Source organism: Vespa mandarinia, chromosome 17, assembly GCF_050613455.1.
Source record: "Vespa mandarinia isolate Hongniang chromosome 17, ASM5061345v1, whole genome shotgun sequence".
NCBI classification, from domain to species: Eukaryota; Metazoa; Arthropoda; class Insecta; order Hymenoptera; family Vespidae; genus Vespa; species Vespa mandarinia.
Window position 1 is genome coordinate 4,153,747 of NC_140826.1, and position 16,110 is coordinate 4,169,856.

The window sequence follows — 16,110 nt, forward strand, 5'->3', positions numbered from 1 at the left end:
CTATCGTTACGTTATAGGTGTAAATTTTAGAAAAATGGCGTCGGAGGATTGTGATTTGATCGATCTTGGAAATGACGTATGTGTGCCAAGAGTTTCATTGACCGATCCAACGCCAGAGGAACAGGAACATCTACTGGATGTCTGTCCACCAAAGTTGGAACAGAAGCTGTCCCTGACCGTGAAACAGGAACAAGTTCAGAACGATAGCGACAACGGTGATGTCTTGGTGACCTTGGGGCATGATCAGGTTGTACCAATCCGGAAACGAATCGACGTTGTCTCGTCGGATACTATAAAGAGGATACGTGACATCACGAGGAACCTCGAACCGGTTATTAGACGAACTTGTTCAGGGATCATTCAGGATCATCGGGACATTGTTGATCATGCTAGTTCAGAAATAATAAGCTCTTCGGAGGAAGAGACATTCGAGGCGCAGGAGATCAACAGTGCTTTTGATTTTCTTGCTGAACACGAGGACAACGAGGATCATAGTGAAAGTAATCAGGATGATGTTGCTGGCTCGAATAGATCGATATCATCGTCTGCTATACCACTGATCGAGAAAAATGAATCGTCTTCTTTAGAAAATCGTCGTAGAAGAAATAGCGATAGTTACGAGGACATAGAACTTGATAATCCAGCATTCGAATCCTCACTTTATGAAGTATCATCTTCATCTCGTACGGTAGCTAACTCCTGCTTCGTTGATTTTGATCTTGAACTACGAGATAAATGTAAGAGACGTGTCCAAGACGAGAGTGTGTTCCTACGTGATACGAAAAGGAGATCCTTCCAGAGCGTAGTTCATCGTAAATCTTGGGCAGAAGGGACAAAGGGTCATGGTTCCAAGGACTCTTGCAGAGTCAATAGATCTGTTAGCTTGGAAGAGTCTGGTCAGTCTTGTGAACCTGTTGGCTTCTTCACCGGGTAAGGATTTGTCTTGTTTTTCTTTTTTTTTTCCTTCTGTTTTTATTTTTTTTTACTTGTGTGTATTCTTGATATATATGTTTGCGATTTTATACGACCTAACCCAACCTGGCATTTTTTTTTTAGACGATAAATCAAAAAAAAAAGAAAATTATTCATAATATTTATTGGTGTATAACTATGCACAATAAAATATATTTTGTGTGAGAATGTAGAAATACATTCGCATGTACAAGATAGACGAGTACGTTGACTGAAAAGTATAATTTTGTGCCGGAAGTATTTACCAAGGCACGACTTAACGAGCGTGCAAACTATTTCAAATCGTTCTGCTACTCCCCCCTCCCCTCCTCCCAACCTTCTTCACAGACGAGCCTTCGTACGTAACTATGATCATCTGGCCTATAAAAATAATTTCAATAGAAAGAAGGAAATAAAAGAAAAAATTTATATATATAAAAAATAGATACAATTTTTGGAATAAATAAATTCGATTGGCTTTCGTATCGTTTGAGACATACACGAGAGTATTACGTATGATTCATGAAAGCGGAAAATTCTAACTTTCATGTCACCTATTGCACTAATCTATTATGACACTTTTGTTAGTATAATCTCATTGATGGGTTTTCTTTTTCTTTTTTTCTTTTCAAAGTTTCTAAACAAAAATAAAATATCATTCATATATAAAAGAAGAATTTTGACGATCTATTAAATTCGATCGAAACTATTTCTCTTTGTATAGTGCATCTATTGTAAGTAAGATCATTGTATGTATTTAAATAATCAGTAAGGTTGAATAAGAATAATCAAATATAAACGTCGGTTCTCTTCAAATGTCAAAATCGAATAAAAGAGTTTAGTTTGTCTGACGTATTCGTACGGCAGCTGCGGGCGTCGTCGAACGAGAACGAGTTATCAAAGAGGGTAGGCAGTTCTCAGTGATAAGGAAAATAAAATGAAGAAAGAAAGAAAGAAAGAAAGAAAGAAAAAAAAAAAGAATTCTCTCTGGCATGGTTGGCCTATGTTAATGGTCATACATGCGCATATATGTATATACCTTACAACACAGGAAACGTAGACGATTATATATTCGTCTAACGGTTTTATTTACAATAACAGTCACGTCTATATAGATCGTCAAATCGATTTAAAAAAAAACATTATTCACGTTAAATATTCTCGTATGCCATTCGATCTCTTTTACATTATTCATTGTCATTTATAACATTGAAATACCTACTGTTAACACATTGATCACGTAATATATCCCAATTATATATATATATATATATATCTCAGTTAAGCATTTTTATGACGATAATTTTTCTACTTTTAAACTCATTCGAATCTACGTATTTGTCAATATAATTAGATAACAATTACATGAAATTATTAAAATTTAAAAATAATATAACAAACATACATAGACACATAGAAGAATAACTTTAAAAATTTCACATGTCGAGCATAAAAATCAATTATTTCATTTGAATAATTAAAGAAGAAGAAGAAGAAGAAGAAGAAAGAAGAAGAAGAAGAAGAAGAAGAAAGAAGAAAAGTTATGAAGAATCGTCGGTCACGATGGAAAAAAAAGGAACAACGGATACGTGTCATTAAAAGACCCACGGGAATCGCGAAGACTTTCTATCGTGCTCTCCCTCGTGGCATCGGTTAACCGGAAGTTGTGTTAGCCCGGGCTCGTGCGCGAGAAGCGTGGATCCCGCATGGCGAACACTGCGGGGTTCCCGAAGTGGCACGTGCGCTTATAGCCACGCTCCTAAGAACAAAGGGTCCCTTTTATTATTATCCATCCTCGAAGAAAACCTCCGAAAGGACGTATTCCTTTCTTTTCACGCTCGAGATATCATCGCGTTCGAGGTTGATAATCGTCGTGGCATCCATATCGACTTTCTCGATCTCTGCTTTCAGAGTTCTCGATCGTTGTCACGCGGAAGAGTTGTGCCATGCAGATGATCGTTATTTCGCAATCGTTCACTGATTTCTCTCCTTTTTGATCATAACGTTTGCATTTGATATAATCGAACAAGAAGAAATAACATTATTTATAACAATAAATAGAAAATCTAAATTTTGCAATTTGATCATTTTTCATAGCTGTTAAAATGTAGATATATTAAATTGTTTTACGAATCGAATGAAAACAATACGATATTATTTTCTAATCAGAATAAGATAAGAATTAAAAGTAATTATTTGTTCGATAGGAAAACACCGGATGAAGAATCAACGATCAGATCGGAGGAGGCTTGCTCGGAGTGTTCGGAAGTCGATTGGTCGTGGTTAGAGGAAGTGGAAAGCCTGCGGGCGTCGGAGACGTCCGGCCACGGCGCGGGTTCAGCGGCCAATGAGCACTTCGAGTTGGTGGGGAGGAACGCGTCCCCGGTGAACGAGAAGACAGAGCGCAGGCGCGACACCGAGGATCGGCTCGAGGAAGCGAGTCGCAGTGCCGCGATGTCCGTCACCGCGTCGACGGGAAAGTCCTTAGTAGATACTCTTTCTCGATCGGACAACGTTGATCGCCAAAATAACAATAATAACAATAATAATAATAATAACAGTAGTAACAACGGTATATTCGTTGGAAGTGCGAATAACGATGATATCGAAACGGAATTGCGTTTCGATTCGAGCAACGAACTCGAATCAAATAATAATAACGGCGGTAACAATCGCGTTACAAATTCTTGGGTACGCGCCTCCATGAGGCGGCTACGTCATTTGCGATTACCAGAGGGAACACTCGAGCATAGACAGCGGAACGTTGAACCGACCAATCGAAGAACGGCTATCGTTTCGGCGCCAAATTCGTTGCCAGACATCGCACTGATAGCACCTGACATTTTGGCTGCTCAAACGAATGGCACTTCGGGTCATCATTTAAGGCCATCCAGTGCGCCAGCTGTTCGGAACAACGCGAGTAACGTTGCTATTTCTAATACGAATTCTACCAACGGTAGTGGTATTGTTGTTGTTGTTGGTGGTGGTGGTGGTGGTGGTGGTGGTGGTGCTGTTGCTGGTGGTGGTGGTGGTAGTGGGAACGTCGCGACGTCGCGACGACCAGGACGACAACACGGCGGCGCCGTAACTAATACTACCACCTCGCACACTCCTACCAGCGTCGCGGCGCCTTCAACGAGATCCAGGTGTGCCTCGAACGCCGTTAGAGACACTACTTCTTCGGGACAGAGCAGTGTTGCATCTACTACAACCGGAAGCGACGCAACCGGCTCCTCAGGAACCACGACCTGCTCCAGCTCTTCCAACGGTTCACCAGCCAGCACGGCGACCAGCCCGCAACGCGCTGCCTCCAGGAGGTATTTCATTATTTTTTTTCTTATATATATTTTATTTATTTAATTAATCAACGATAACATTGTATATATACTTTTATCTCTAACAGTAGGAACGTGTCTACTTAAGAAATAAGTCAAGGCGTTAAGCGACCTTCCTTTCGAGAACACTTCTCTACTTTCATATCATAGAAATCAACTCGCAAGATCCTTCTCAATGTGGGCGGATAGTTCGCCTTCTCCTTCTCGACGAGTTGTAAATCGTGTACGTGCGAGAATTCCTTCGTTTGAATTTTTGTAGGAAGATTCGTTCTAACGTCAAACGAGTTTTCACAATTAATGTGATCTTTGAACGTTCGAGAATACATACACACATGTACAAATCAAATCGATTTCCAAGTTTTTTTTCTTGTCCTCAATTAAAAGCTTTGAATATTTTAATCTTAAATAGAATTAATTATATAATCGTTCATTATTATTAAATGACACGATATACTTCTTCGAACGAGTATATCTTTGTAATTTATGTAAGATGTTTCGATCGTAGAATCGATTGTATATCAATTCTTCGTTCGTTCGTTCGTTCGTCATTTTGTCTCGAACGAATTCGTTTGTTTCCTTTTATCATCTTTCTTAACTTTCCGAGGCCTCACCTTTATTGCTATATTTGCCGGAAGCGAAAATCAAGTTAACGAGTTGATTGTAACCGCCTGTTCATCCAAGCTTGACACTGTTCGCAAGCATTGCCTCCTCTTTTTGCGTAATCGTTCGATACACCCACTGGGCAGGGCGTTAAGAAACTCCTTTGGAAGATATTTTTTAAGTAACTTTTTCATTTAACTGTGACGTCTTCCCAATGAACCCACTTCTTCAAAGTCCTGCTTCGTTGATCAGATTTTCCAGTCATTCGGAACTTGAAAGGAATTTCAATTCGATTTTTCTTTTAAAAGAGAATTCGATTCACTTAATTTCTAATTCGGCCATGGACATTTAAACACGAAAACAAATGGAATCCTCTTTGAAGGATTTGGAACGTAAAGCATTTCGTTTAACGCGCACGCACTGATGATGATCCTTAGAGCCTGATGCAATAATTCATAATTCACAGGCAAACAATGCGCGTGAAAGCGAAGGAGAAACATATTTAGTCAGCGTTGAAAGTTCTTCGTACGCTTTTTCAAAAGTCTTTGTAGAAGTGAAAATATCGAATAAATTGAAAGAATTCTTTTTTTTTTCTTTCTTTCTTTCTTTGTTTCAATAGCATCCTTCGATAAGGATCTATCTTATTTTTCAAGGTGTTTCATTGTTTTTGAAAAATAGTTAGATCGTTCGAAAGAAAGGACGAGTATTTTTGACGAGTTTTTATACTTTCAGAGAGAACGTTTTTTTGTCTTTCTTTTTCTTTTCTTTTTTCTTTTTATTATAGTACTGAATATGTCTTGCGTGTAGAGACTCATAGGAACTCATTGTCTTAGAAATAATTGATTAAGTTGGCACAAAGTTTATTGCGATCGTATAAGACCTTATTCGTCGTGAAGAAAAGATCACGAAAAGTCCCATTAATTTCTTTATTTATTTTTAGTTTTCTTTTTCTTTTTTTTTTTTTTTTTTTTTTTATTCATTTCTTTTTTCCTTCTTTTTCTATCATTCAATTCAATCCTAATGTTTTTTCGAAATAAATGCACACGTTATAATGTTAGCCTTCTTAACCCACATAAAGAATTATACGCGTGCATGTTCACCAACGAATTTATCGTGTTCACATTGCGAGTTTCACTCTGCTTTTTCAGCGAAAGCCATAAGCGAGTTTTTCAGTCAAATAGTGGGTGGTAGTTTGTGTATTTTTAACCGGGATCGCAACGTTAAATTATTTATCTCGTGATCTCTCGGAAGTAAGTAGTGATTTTACGAGAGAATTTCTGCCGAACGTGGGAAATGTCAGATCAGTTTAGAAATCATTCTTAATATCACTTTGCTAACTATAAAAAATCCGATTTAATTTCTTACCCACGACCTTTCTTTCTTTTTTTTTTCTTTTTTCTTTTTTCTTCCCCTATGATTCGAGTAGTTAGTTAAGAGAAATCGATTATTTTCGATTATAAGCCACGTCACACATGCAATCGATCGAATATTAATGAACGATCATCTATTTTCTCCATTATAAGAACATGATAAATTCATATTTCAAAAGTGTACACAAGAGATCGATCGATTCGATCGATCGATCGATCGTTGCAGTAAGAAACTATGTACTTAGTTATATTGTGTATACGTATGCGTACATACGTAGAGAGTTATTACCTGTGAACCAATTGTATAAACACATTTACATTCTTCCAACATTACTTGCAGCTTGTTCTCATTCTCTCTCGTTTTAACGTCATTCTTTTTTTTATTTTCAGTATTGATAATCGTCGTAAGAATTTTCTTGAATTTATTCTTAGGGAACATAATATTATAGTTTTTTTTTTTTTTCTTTTCTTTTTTCTCAGAGAATCCTGAGAAACTAGAAGCATTTCTTACTGTCTCGATCGATCGATCGATCGATTTCACAAACGATTCAACGATCTCGATCATTTACAGAAATCGTTTTGCCGTCAATGAACCGTATCACCTGTTGCATAATCGGTAACCTTGCTCCTGGAACAAGATCAATCGAAAAATGATGACAAGGATATTCTTACGATTAGATATAATCAAAATAAATCGAGATCGATTCTCGATTCATTTCTAAAATGTTAATTATCAAATATTGGATTCCTTTTTTTTTTCTTTTGTATTTAGATCTTCATAACGAGAGGGCGTTTCGCTCTCTAAGACGATTCCTTCGTTTTTCTCTTTTTCGATAATTTTTTTTCATTGAGTTTTTGATGATTTCCCTCGTTAGCGAGCATTTGGCGTTAGACGTAAATTTGTTTATTACGATCATGAATGTACTCTCGTCGTTATTAGGTAAAGTTAAAAAAAGACGTACATAAATACATACATAGAATGTTATTGACACTAAAGAATATTTATTTTCCATTTGACATTCTCAATTTGTCCACGTGAATAATTCAGCGCAGAAGAAGAAAAAAAAACAGAAAAAAAAAACACAAGAATATTTTTCTTATATTCTTTAATTAAATTATTGAAATTTATAGTCGTTTTAATAAATTATTGAAATTATCTATCTTGGGATCTTCCGTTGCCAAGAAAAGGAGAATAAATTAATGAGGACCGTTCGTTCACGATATCAAAACATGCAGCGCGAAGGTTTACAAGTTTCAAGGTAGAAATATTTTAATAATAAATAACGGAATATATACATACATATATATATATATATATATATATATATATATATATATATATATAACGCGTTAACCGAAAGATCGTTTTATTCTTTTTTTTCTTCTTTTTTTTTCCTTCTTTTTACGAATGAAATGAGAAAGTCCAAAGACAAGTGGTTCTTTCAACCGTGACCGCGAATGTTTAATAATTAATAATTAATAAACGTATCCATCTTCTTAATCAATGCACCATTGAGTTTTCTCTGTCAGCTTCTTCTTTTTTTTTTTTCTAGATAAAAAGAAAATATAAAAATTACATAACAATATTTATAAAACACCGATAGAATTGAGAAGTACCGAAGAGAACAAAAAAAAAAAAAAAGAGAAAAATAACGTAGAAAAATAGTCTCATTGAAGATTCCTAGGATGATCCAAAAAAAAAAGAAAAAACAGGTCGAATTACTTCTTTTCGATTATTTCTTAGATTGATCCTTCTTTTTATTTTTCTAAATTGAAAAAGTACTAAGAACATTTTATTCTATTTTATTTTTTTTTTTTTTTTATCCAACCCTAGGAACTTTTCGTCCAGCTCATATCAGTTGATCCATAAATCTTAGTCGCATTTAAGGGATCAAAAAGGTGTTCTAACACAATAAGTACCACGTTTTTGGGTCAGTGGTTACTTTCATAACATCGGGTCAGCGATACCAGGTACAACAACATAGTTACTTTAACGGTACATCATCGTTGTGTAGTAAGTCCCGGTCATCGACGCCGATGTTCTATAATCGTGTTGAAGTAGTAGCATACACGTCGAATAAAGAAGATAACATAAGATAGAACATATATATATATATATATATAAAGGGCGGGCGGGGGATGGGGGGAGGAAGAAAGGGGATTGGAGAAGGGGACGGGAGTAGGAGAAGGAGAGGGTGGTTTGGACGAGCGTTGGTGTCACTTTTTATGTAAGACAATGAACGTGCCTTTGTTCGCTCTATCCATCTTTTCCCCTTCTTCAAATTCTCACGCGCTTGAGCCTCTTGGAGAGTGCTCGTATGTCAACCTCCAGACGATGACTCTTGCCAATGGCACCGGCTACCCACCGGACCACTACGTGTAAGTAGTGTGTATGTATGTGAGAGTGAGAGAACAGAGAGAGAGAGAGAGAGAGAGAGAAAGAGAGAAAGAGAGAGAAAGATGCTCGTTTGAGGTCACTGCACTTACCACACACAGCTTATTCAGTTTTCTTTTCGTTCTTTTTTGTTTCTTTTTTTTTGTATTCTTTCTTTTTTTTTTATTTTTCTTTTTTTTTTTTTTATACGTTTGCACATTTCCACCTGACTCTTCACCCAATTTACAAAGAGATCTTCTCGTGGAAGTTGTCTTCTTTTTTTTTTCTCTCTCTCTCTTTTTTCTTTTTCTTTTCTTTTCCTTTTTCCCTTTTTTTCTTTTCCATCCTTCAAAGAACTTAACCAGTCTAATCGTTTCTCTTAGGCAACACATTTTCTATCCTCAATACTGCTTTTGTTCCATTCTTATTCTTCCATTAGGATTGTTTAAACGTTACGTAATATGTCGTGTCAAAGAAACGAGCTTTCCCGTTTTAGAACGAGAATTCAATGAGATCTTTCGGATCTAAGAGAAATAGAAAAATTTATTCAAGGATTTCTAATACTTCGCTCTTTTAAAAAAACGAAAATACGAGTGGGAGAGATCGGTCAGTGTTTAGTTCAGAAAATGTAGAAAACCTTGACTACTTTTTTTATTTCTTTTTCCTTTTTTCTTTTTTTTTTTTTTATCGTTTCATTTCGTTTCATTTCATTTCATTTCATTTCATTTCATTTCATTTCATTTCAACGTCTTTCTAAAAGCGAAAAGGCAATTCGATCATTTCACACGATTGCCTTTCCCTCTTTTCTAATACTCCTATTCCAACTTGTTCACCTTATTCTTTCTTTATTATTTTCTTATCTAATCGGAAATTCTTCGACGATTTCTCACAAATAGACGTACTCCTCGTTGAAACGATGATGAACTGATTCAACAAATATGAATCAGCTTATTCGTTTCTTGGATGTCTACGATCGTTCGTTTGAAGCGAAAGTACCGGAAGTCGTTAAATGTCGAACGATTTAAAAAATACATTTTTAATTTTTCACGCGGACAAATAAAAAACAATTTCAATTGCGTTTCGATCACTTTTATTCCGGCGGGATAGGGGTGGGGTGAGGTGGAGGGGGGGGGTTGGAGGAAAGAAAAAATAAAATAAAAAAAAAACGAAAAAGAAAAAGTTCGATCCATTCTTTAGATTTGTGGACACGCTTTGTGTAGCCAAGCGACGAACTCGACGGTCACGTCGGGGCGGTGCTTATACACGCCTGACCGCGGTGGTAACGTTTCTTATTGATTATTTCCCAGGTGAAGTGTGTGTCGGCGTGCTATGAAACTGCCCAGAAAGAAAGAAACAACACTATAATTCTAATCCCCAAGTATGGAATTTAAATTACGCTTAAAGAATGTATTTATTATATCTTACGTCGATCATAGAAATGTTGTCAAAATAATTATCGATCATTTCAATCGATCGATATTAATCGTTTAACCTTGGACAAAATATGGAATAAATTTTTTCTTTTCTTTCTTTCTTTTTCTTTTTTTTTTTTCTTTTTTTTTTTCTTTGCAAATGATACGAACGAATAATACAACAAAATTTCGTACGAATTAATTATATTTTTTTTATCGCGAAATGAACGACGAGAATTGTGATAATTCATAATTGTTCCCAACGAATGAATTGAGAACCAACGAAAATCTTTTCGGATTAAGAGGTCAAACTTTTCCATACTATTTGAACTTTTTGAATAATAAGTAATGAGACCCTTATGTAAATTTAGATACAATCGGTTCGTGAATTCTTCCTAAGGAACAATGGAAATTTTCAAGCAGCAAACCATTTCCAATTGTAAAACGATTCACTTGTAGGATAGATCGTTTATCATAGTAGGTGTAGGTATATATATATATATATACACAAATATATATTATATACGAAAAGGAATCGGTAACGTCGGTGGTCTGTAAGGTTCTCGCAGGCGAATAACCGGTTCTCCGCCTTCTTGTCTCGCTCGTTCCCTAGTCTGTCTCCTCCGTGAGACTTTCGCCAAGAATTTTTCCAAATTTCTTTTTCGAATAATCACGGCTAAGTTTCTCTTAACAGGAACTTCAGGAAAAACATACGTACATATACACGATAATGATGATGATGATAATGATGATGATGATAATAATAATAATAATAATAATAATAATAATAATAATAATAATAATAATAATAATAATGATAATAATAATAATGATAAATATATTATTGGATTCCTTTGTCAAATTTCATTTTTATCGAGTTTAACTAATACATATGAGAATATTAAAAAAATATGTTTCCCGTTGAAAATAACTATTCGAAACATTTTTATAACTTTCAAGATAAATAGAACGTATCTAAACTTCGATTTTGACGTAAAAGGATGTTGACTCATTTAATCTTATTTTATTTTTGTTTTTTTTTTGTTTTTTGTTTTTTTTCCCCTTTTAGTTTTCTTTCCTTTTTTACTATAATATAAATCTACACAAATGAAAGTTACAAAAAAAAAAACAAAAAACAAAAAAGAAAGATAAATAAATAAAAAGAACAAATAACTCGAGCAATGTCTTTCCTTGTTAATCAATCAACAACAGTCATTTTCAATAATCGATCGTATTAATTTTTATCTTCGATATTAATTCATTTAATTGCATCGCCCTTCAGATGATGAATCATATGTAACGTCACGTATACTTTATACGAGTATATGTATAAGTTAAATGTAGGCATGTAGAATTCTAGGCAAGTCCGATGGTTCCCTTCCTTTCACGAAACATATTTCGAAGGATACATAGAATATATCTATGTATCTGTCTATCTACCCACGCATCAATAACTGTCAGAACATTTGTAACGGAGAATTCATATATAGTAGCAACTAAACGTCTCCGAAAGTAGGTAAAATGTTACGAGCCAATTAAGATAGTCGGACAGAAATGATTATTCGCATTCGATCGTCCCAAATTCGTCTGTAACATTTTGACGTTTGTCAGAAATTATTATTTCAAAAACATTGACCCGTAAAATTTTTTTTTCTCGTTTTATTATTATCATCATCATTAAAAAGAAATTTTGTACGATAGAAATCATTACGATTATTATCGTTATTAATAAGTAATAATATGTACGTATACGCGAAATAGAAAAGGAAAAGTATTTCCAGATTTGTCTAATGCTTTCGTTAGAAATTTTCACTTTAAGGTTTTTCTTGTATCTACATCTTTCTCTTTCTCTCTCTCTCTCTCTCTCTCTCTCTCTCTCTCTCTCTCTCTCTCTCTCTCTTGAATTTCAGAGTTGACTCTTCAGGATTCTCTCTGGAATGGAAGCAGCAATAGCAAAAGCAACAGCAACAGCAGCAGCAGCAGCAGCAGCTGCTGCATCGCCTTTGATGGTAGACAGTTAAAGCCGGTTATACGGCAGGTAGTCAATTGCTTCTCTAACGCGACAACGGCAAAACCAACAAATCTTTTTCTCGATCCCTTTTGCTCCTATTTCGTTTAGCTAATAAAAACTATATGGAATGCATACCTTGAAGTCAAATTATGCATATCTCAGGATTATAAGTCCTGAGAATGAATCCTATTCAAGGACGAACAATGTATAGATATAAAAATTTAATTGGATAATCATTTTCTACTTTAATACTTCTTAATACTTCTTAACGTCGTTAAAATCTCATTATTGCCTAACATAATCATTTCAAATATCTTCATCCTGTTTTTTTTCCTTGTTTTTTCCTTCATTTTTTTTTTTTTTTTTTTCTTTTATTGTATCTTTCCTTTGCAACTTATTCACTCAATTTGTTCATCCATCTACCGTATCGAATGATCCGTGAAATCGTTCACGACGTTAATTTTCAGGCAGAAAGTGTCTTTTCCACAATCTCCTGTCTCAATATAATTTTTCATTCGAATGCATCAAAATTATATGGTGTAACTTAACTTGCCAGAGAATTTCAACACAGAAAGAGTGATCTTTTTCGTCGAAATTGAAAAGATAGTTATGTTCAACAGAATCACTCTCTCTCTTTCTCTTTCTCTCTCTCTCTCTCTCTCTCTCTCTCTCAATTTCTTTCGTTTAGATTAATCAAACTGCATGGCTTCGGTTCACCTTTTTACGCACGATTCTCGATATTACATGAGTTAGTTCATAACTGGTTTGATTATATCAGAGAGTGAAAGAAAAGGAGAAATTATGATTGACAATGATAAATAAGAAAAGATATAAGAATATATATTTAATAATAGAGGAGTACGATCGATCTGGTCGATTGAGATAACATAATTTTATACGACCTTTAACTATTTTGTCTGTCATTAATTTTTCTTTTCGTTTCCTTTCTGTTCTGCTTTTATTTATTATTATTATTATTTTTTTTTTTCCATGTCGATGCCTTTTCAATTTCCAATTGCAATTACAAAGATAATATCTTGACAAACAAAGAAAGAAAGAAGGAAGAAGGAAAAAAGGATGAAAGAGAAAAGATGTTTTCGAACGTTGCAAAAACTTGTTTGTAATACGACTACGAGTCACCAATGTAAATTCAGACCTCGATGTCTCCTTGCGTGCAGGGGGCGAGAGTATAAAAGAGAATTAAATCAAGATCGCAATACTGAAAAGAAAAAGAGAAAGAGAGGAAGAGAGAGAGAGAGAGAGAGAGAGAAGTAGAGAGAAAGAGAGGGAGAATAGCAGTGCTTTCCGCGTCCGTAAATCCTATTAAGAGGCTTGCCTCGCGAGTATATAATCAGGAGTGTACCGTTAAAATCGTATGAATGACATCGCGCCTTCCAGGACGATGATATAATACTTAGCACATCTTTTTTACATAATTTAGCATTTATTGTTATACGAACGTGTTCACATTGAAATCATGAATCCCATAGAAAACGACAATTGCGTTATAATACATTTACTTGTTTCTTTTCCTTATCTTTTTTTTTTTTTTTTTAATCTCTATCACAATCTTTCTCAGCTCAAATTTATTTATTTATTTATTTATTTATTTATTTATTTATTTATTTATTTATTTATTTATTATCCATTCCGTTTCTGAATAGAAATCGTACTTTCTGCTTTTCTTAAATGATCGATTTGAAATTTTCCTCTTGAGTTATGTCAGCTTTGTATGTGCAGATAGCTCGTTAAATCTCGATCGGTTTCTTCTTTTTTCTTTTTTTTTTTCTTTTTTTTTCTTTTTCTTTTTTTTTTTTTCCTCTTTTATCTTTGTAAATTAGTCGACAAGAGATATTGTAGAAGGTCGTAGATTTATTCCTTGAGAGCCGCACCTCATTTAATTTTAATTGCTTAATATTTACGTGGGACTTTTTGTAAATCGATTTTAAACGTATCGACGAGAATTTAATGAGACCGTAATTATTATAAAGCTTATCTTATTATCGCTTATACATATGTGTTTTGATCGTACAGAGAAGATGAAAAAAAAAATTCTTAACTAACGAGTACGAAACAGACGCGTTAGCATAGTCCTTCATAAATAAACATTTTGAATACCGATGGAAAGTAGAAACTCTTCCGTGGCGAAATTAGAACGAACGGAAGAACAAAACAATCTTCGGTTTCTAATCGTTAAAATCTTTCGATACAGATACAATGTAGACTCTTTCTTCTTTTCTTTTTCTTCCTTCTTTTTTCTTTTTAAACGATAATTAATATAGATTATATAACAGAGAGATATAATAAGAATAAAAGAAAGATATAATACTTTGATATCCTATTAACATATTCTTTTTTATTCTTTCTCTTGACGTCGAACCGGAAACCGATTTTGTTAATTCAAAGTCTAACCTTCCTCTTATCTACGTGATTTTCACATTGGAATTATTCTCAAGGTCGATCAATGACTCTATGTAAATTACCTTACGAAAATCGATATGGTACACAAAAGCGAATAGATTTGAGCTCTATGTCACAAATATAAAATTAATTTATTGTTGTATGAATTTTTGGCATAAAAAAAAAAAAAATAAAAAAAACAAAACAAAACAAAAAAAAAACATCTTCGAATTTTTACGTGGAACAAGTGATTTTGATAAAAAGAAAGAAAAAAAAAAAGGAAAAAAAAAACTAGGATTAATTACTCATGCTGTAAGTTAAAACAAAGTCACGAGTCATAGCATCGATCGTAATTAACGTCCATTATTTGCAAGTACGAGATTGTACCGATTGTCTCGTTCGCTCGAGCGAATAATTATTACCCTTTCGCGAATAGTGCGTCCTCCTATTGTGTAATATGATCCATCCTCTTACTCTTTCTTCTCTTCTTCCATATATATATATCTCTCTCTCTCTTTCTCTTTCAAATATGAATTTATCCAGAAATCATATGGACACGGACCAACCTCCATAAATTATCATCGGTAACGGTGTTAAATAATAACAGAGCTTGTCGTCTTTATTTTCTTTTTGTTCCTCTTTCTCTCTCTTTTTTCTTTTAATTGCGTTAAAGGCGTGTTAAAAGAAAATTACAAAGACACCGGATATCTTTATCTTCGGTATAATTCCATTAATAGTTCGTTAATCTATGACGCGACGATGATATACTTCTTCTTTTATTTTTTTTTTTTTTTAACACGCTTTACTGGTCATTTATAGACCATAACGTATTAATACCTCTCTGGTAAATATAGTATGCACTTTGCTACGTTTTACCGGTGTTTACCGGTTCTTTTTAATTGTAGTTATGGTCATTTCTCTTTTTTTTTCCTCTTTTTTTTCTTTTATTTTTTTTTTTTTTTTATTAAAAAAATTTTTTTATTAAATAAGATCGACATTTCGATCAGATAGCTTTCGATTTCATAGAAGGTGTTAATGTTACCAGTGTGAACCAATGATCGAATATATATATATATATATATATATATATATATATATATAAATATATATATCAAATATCAACTAGGTATGTCTATCGCGGTTTTCAGCTCCATTTACTGGATAGCTTAGTTGATTTATTATTTCTATTGCAACCTCATGATGGATATTTCTTTGGTGGTTGGTAGCAATGCGAGAACACGTCGTAACCGATCGGAATAGATCTAATGTATGTAGGTAGTAGGTATATCATGCGAATGAACCGAACCTTCCCCCTTTTCTGTAATTAGTCTTCTCGAGTAGAAGCAACTTAACTTCTTCCTCGCTTGGCTAACATGTAACTACTATTACGTATTATGTGTAGTCTGCCATAATCACTTTTACCACGCCATAGATATGACACGTTCGTGAGTTCGTTCGATTCAGAAAGTTAAAAGTTCATTAAACCGAATAGTCCAACTCGTTTATTCAATATCGATGATTTTCCTTTATCGAGATACATTAATAAATACATTAAAAAATTCCTTCCTTTGTTTTTTGTTTAATTTTAAAAAAGAGATCCGATAAATTATGTAATTGTCCGTTCGAAATCGATTTCACGTTGACTCGTCTTTCATTC

At 34.1% G+C, this 16,110-nt stretch overlaps 1 protein-coding gene and 1 long non-coding RNA gene across 6 annotated transcripts in view; one reads left to right on the plus strand and one right to left on the minus strand.

The window, feature by feature from the left end:
- The window catches only part of LOC118443461 (uncharacterized), a 31,037-nt gene that overhangs the window by 9,714 nt on the left and 5,213 nt on the right, over positions 1-16,110 (minus strand). The gene's annotated exons all lie outside the window — the stretch shown is intronic.
- bdg (sodium-dependent transporter bedraggled) overlaps positions 1-16,110 on the plus strand; it is a 39,325-nt gene that overhangs the window by 6,685 nt on the left and 16,530 nt on the right. For all 4 annotated transcript variants that reach the window (XM_085662335.1, XM_085662336.1, XM_085662334.1 and 1 more), the window contains exons 2-3: positions 18-930; positions 3,159-4,268. In XM_085662335.1, coding sequence (XP_085518461.1) covers positions 35-930; positions 3,159-4,268 — 2,006 coding nt within the window. In that variant the 5' untranslated portion in view covers positions 18-34. The remainder of the gene's footprint in view (positions 1-17; positions 931-3,158; positions 4,269-16,110) is intronic.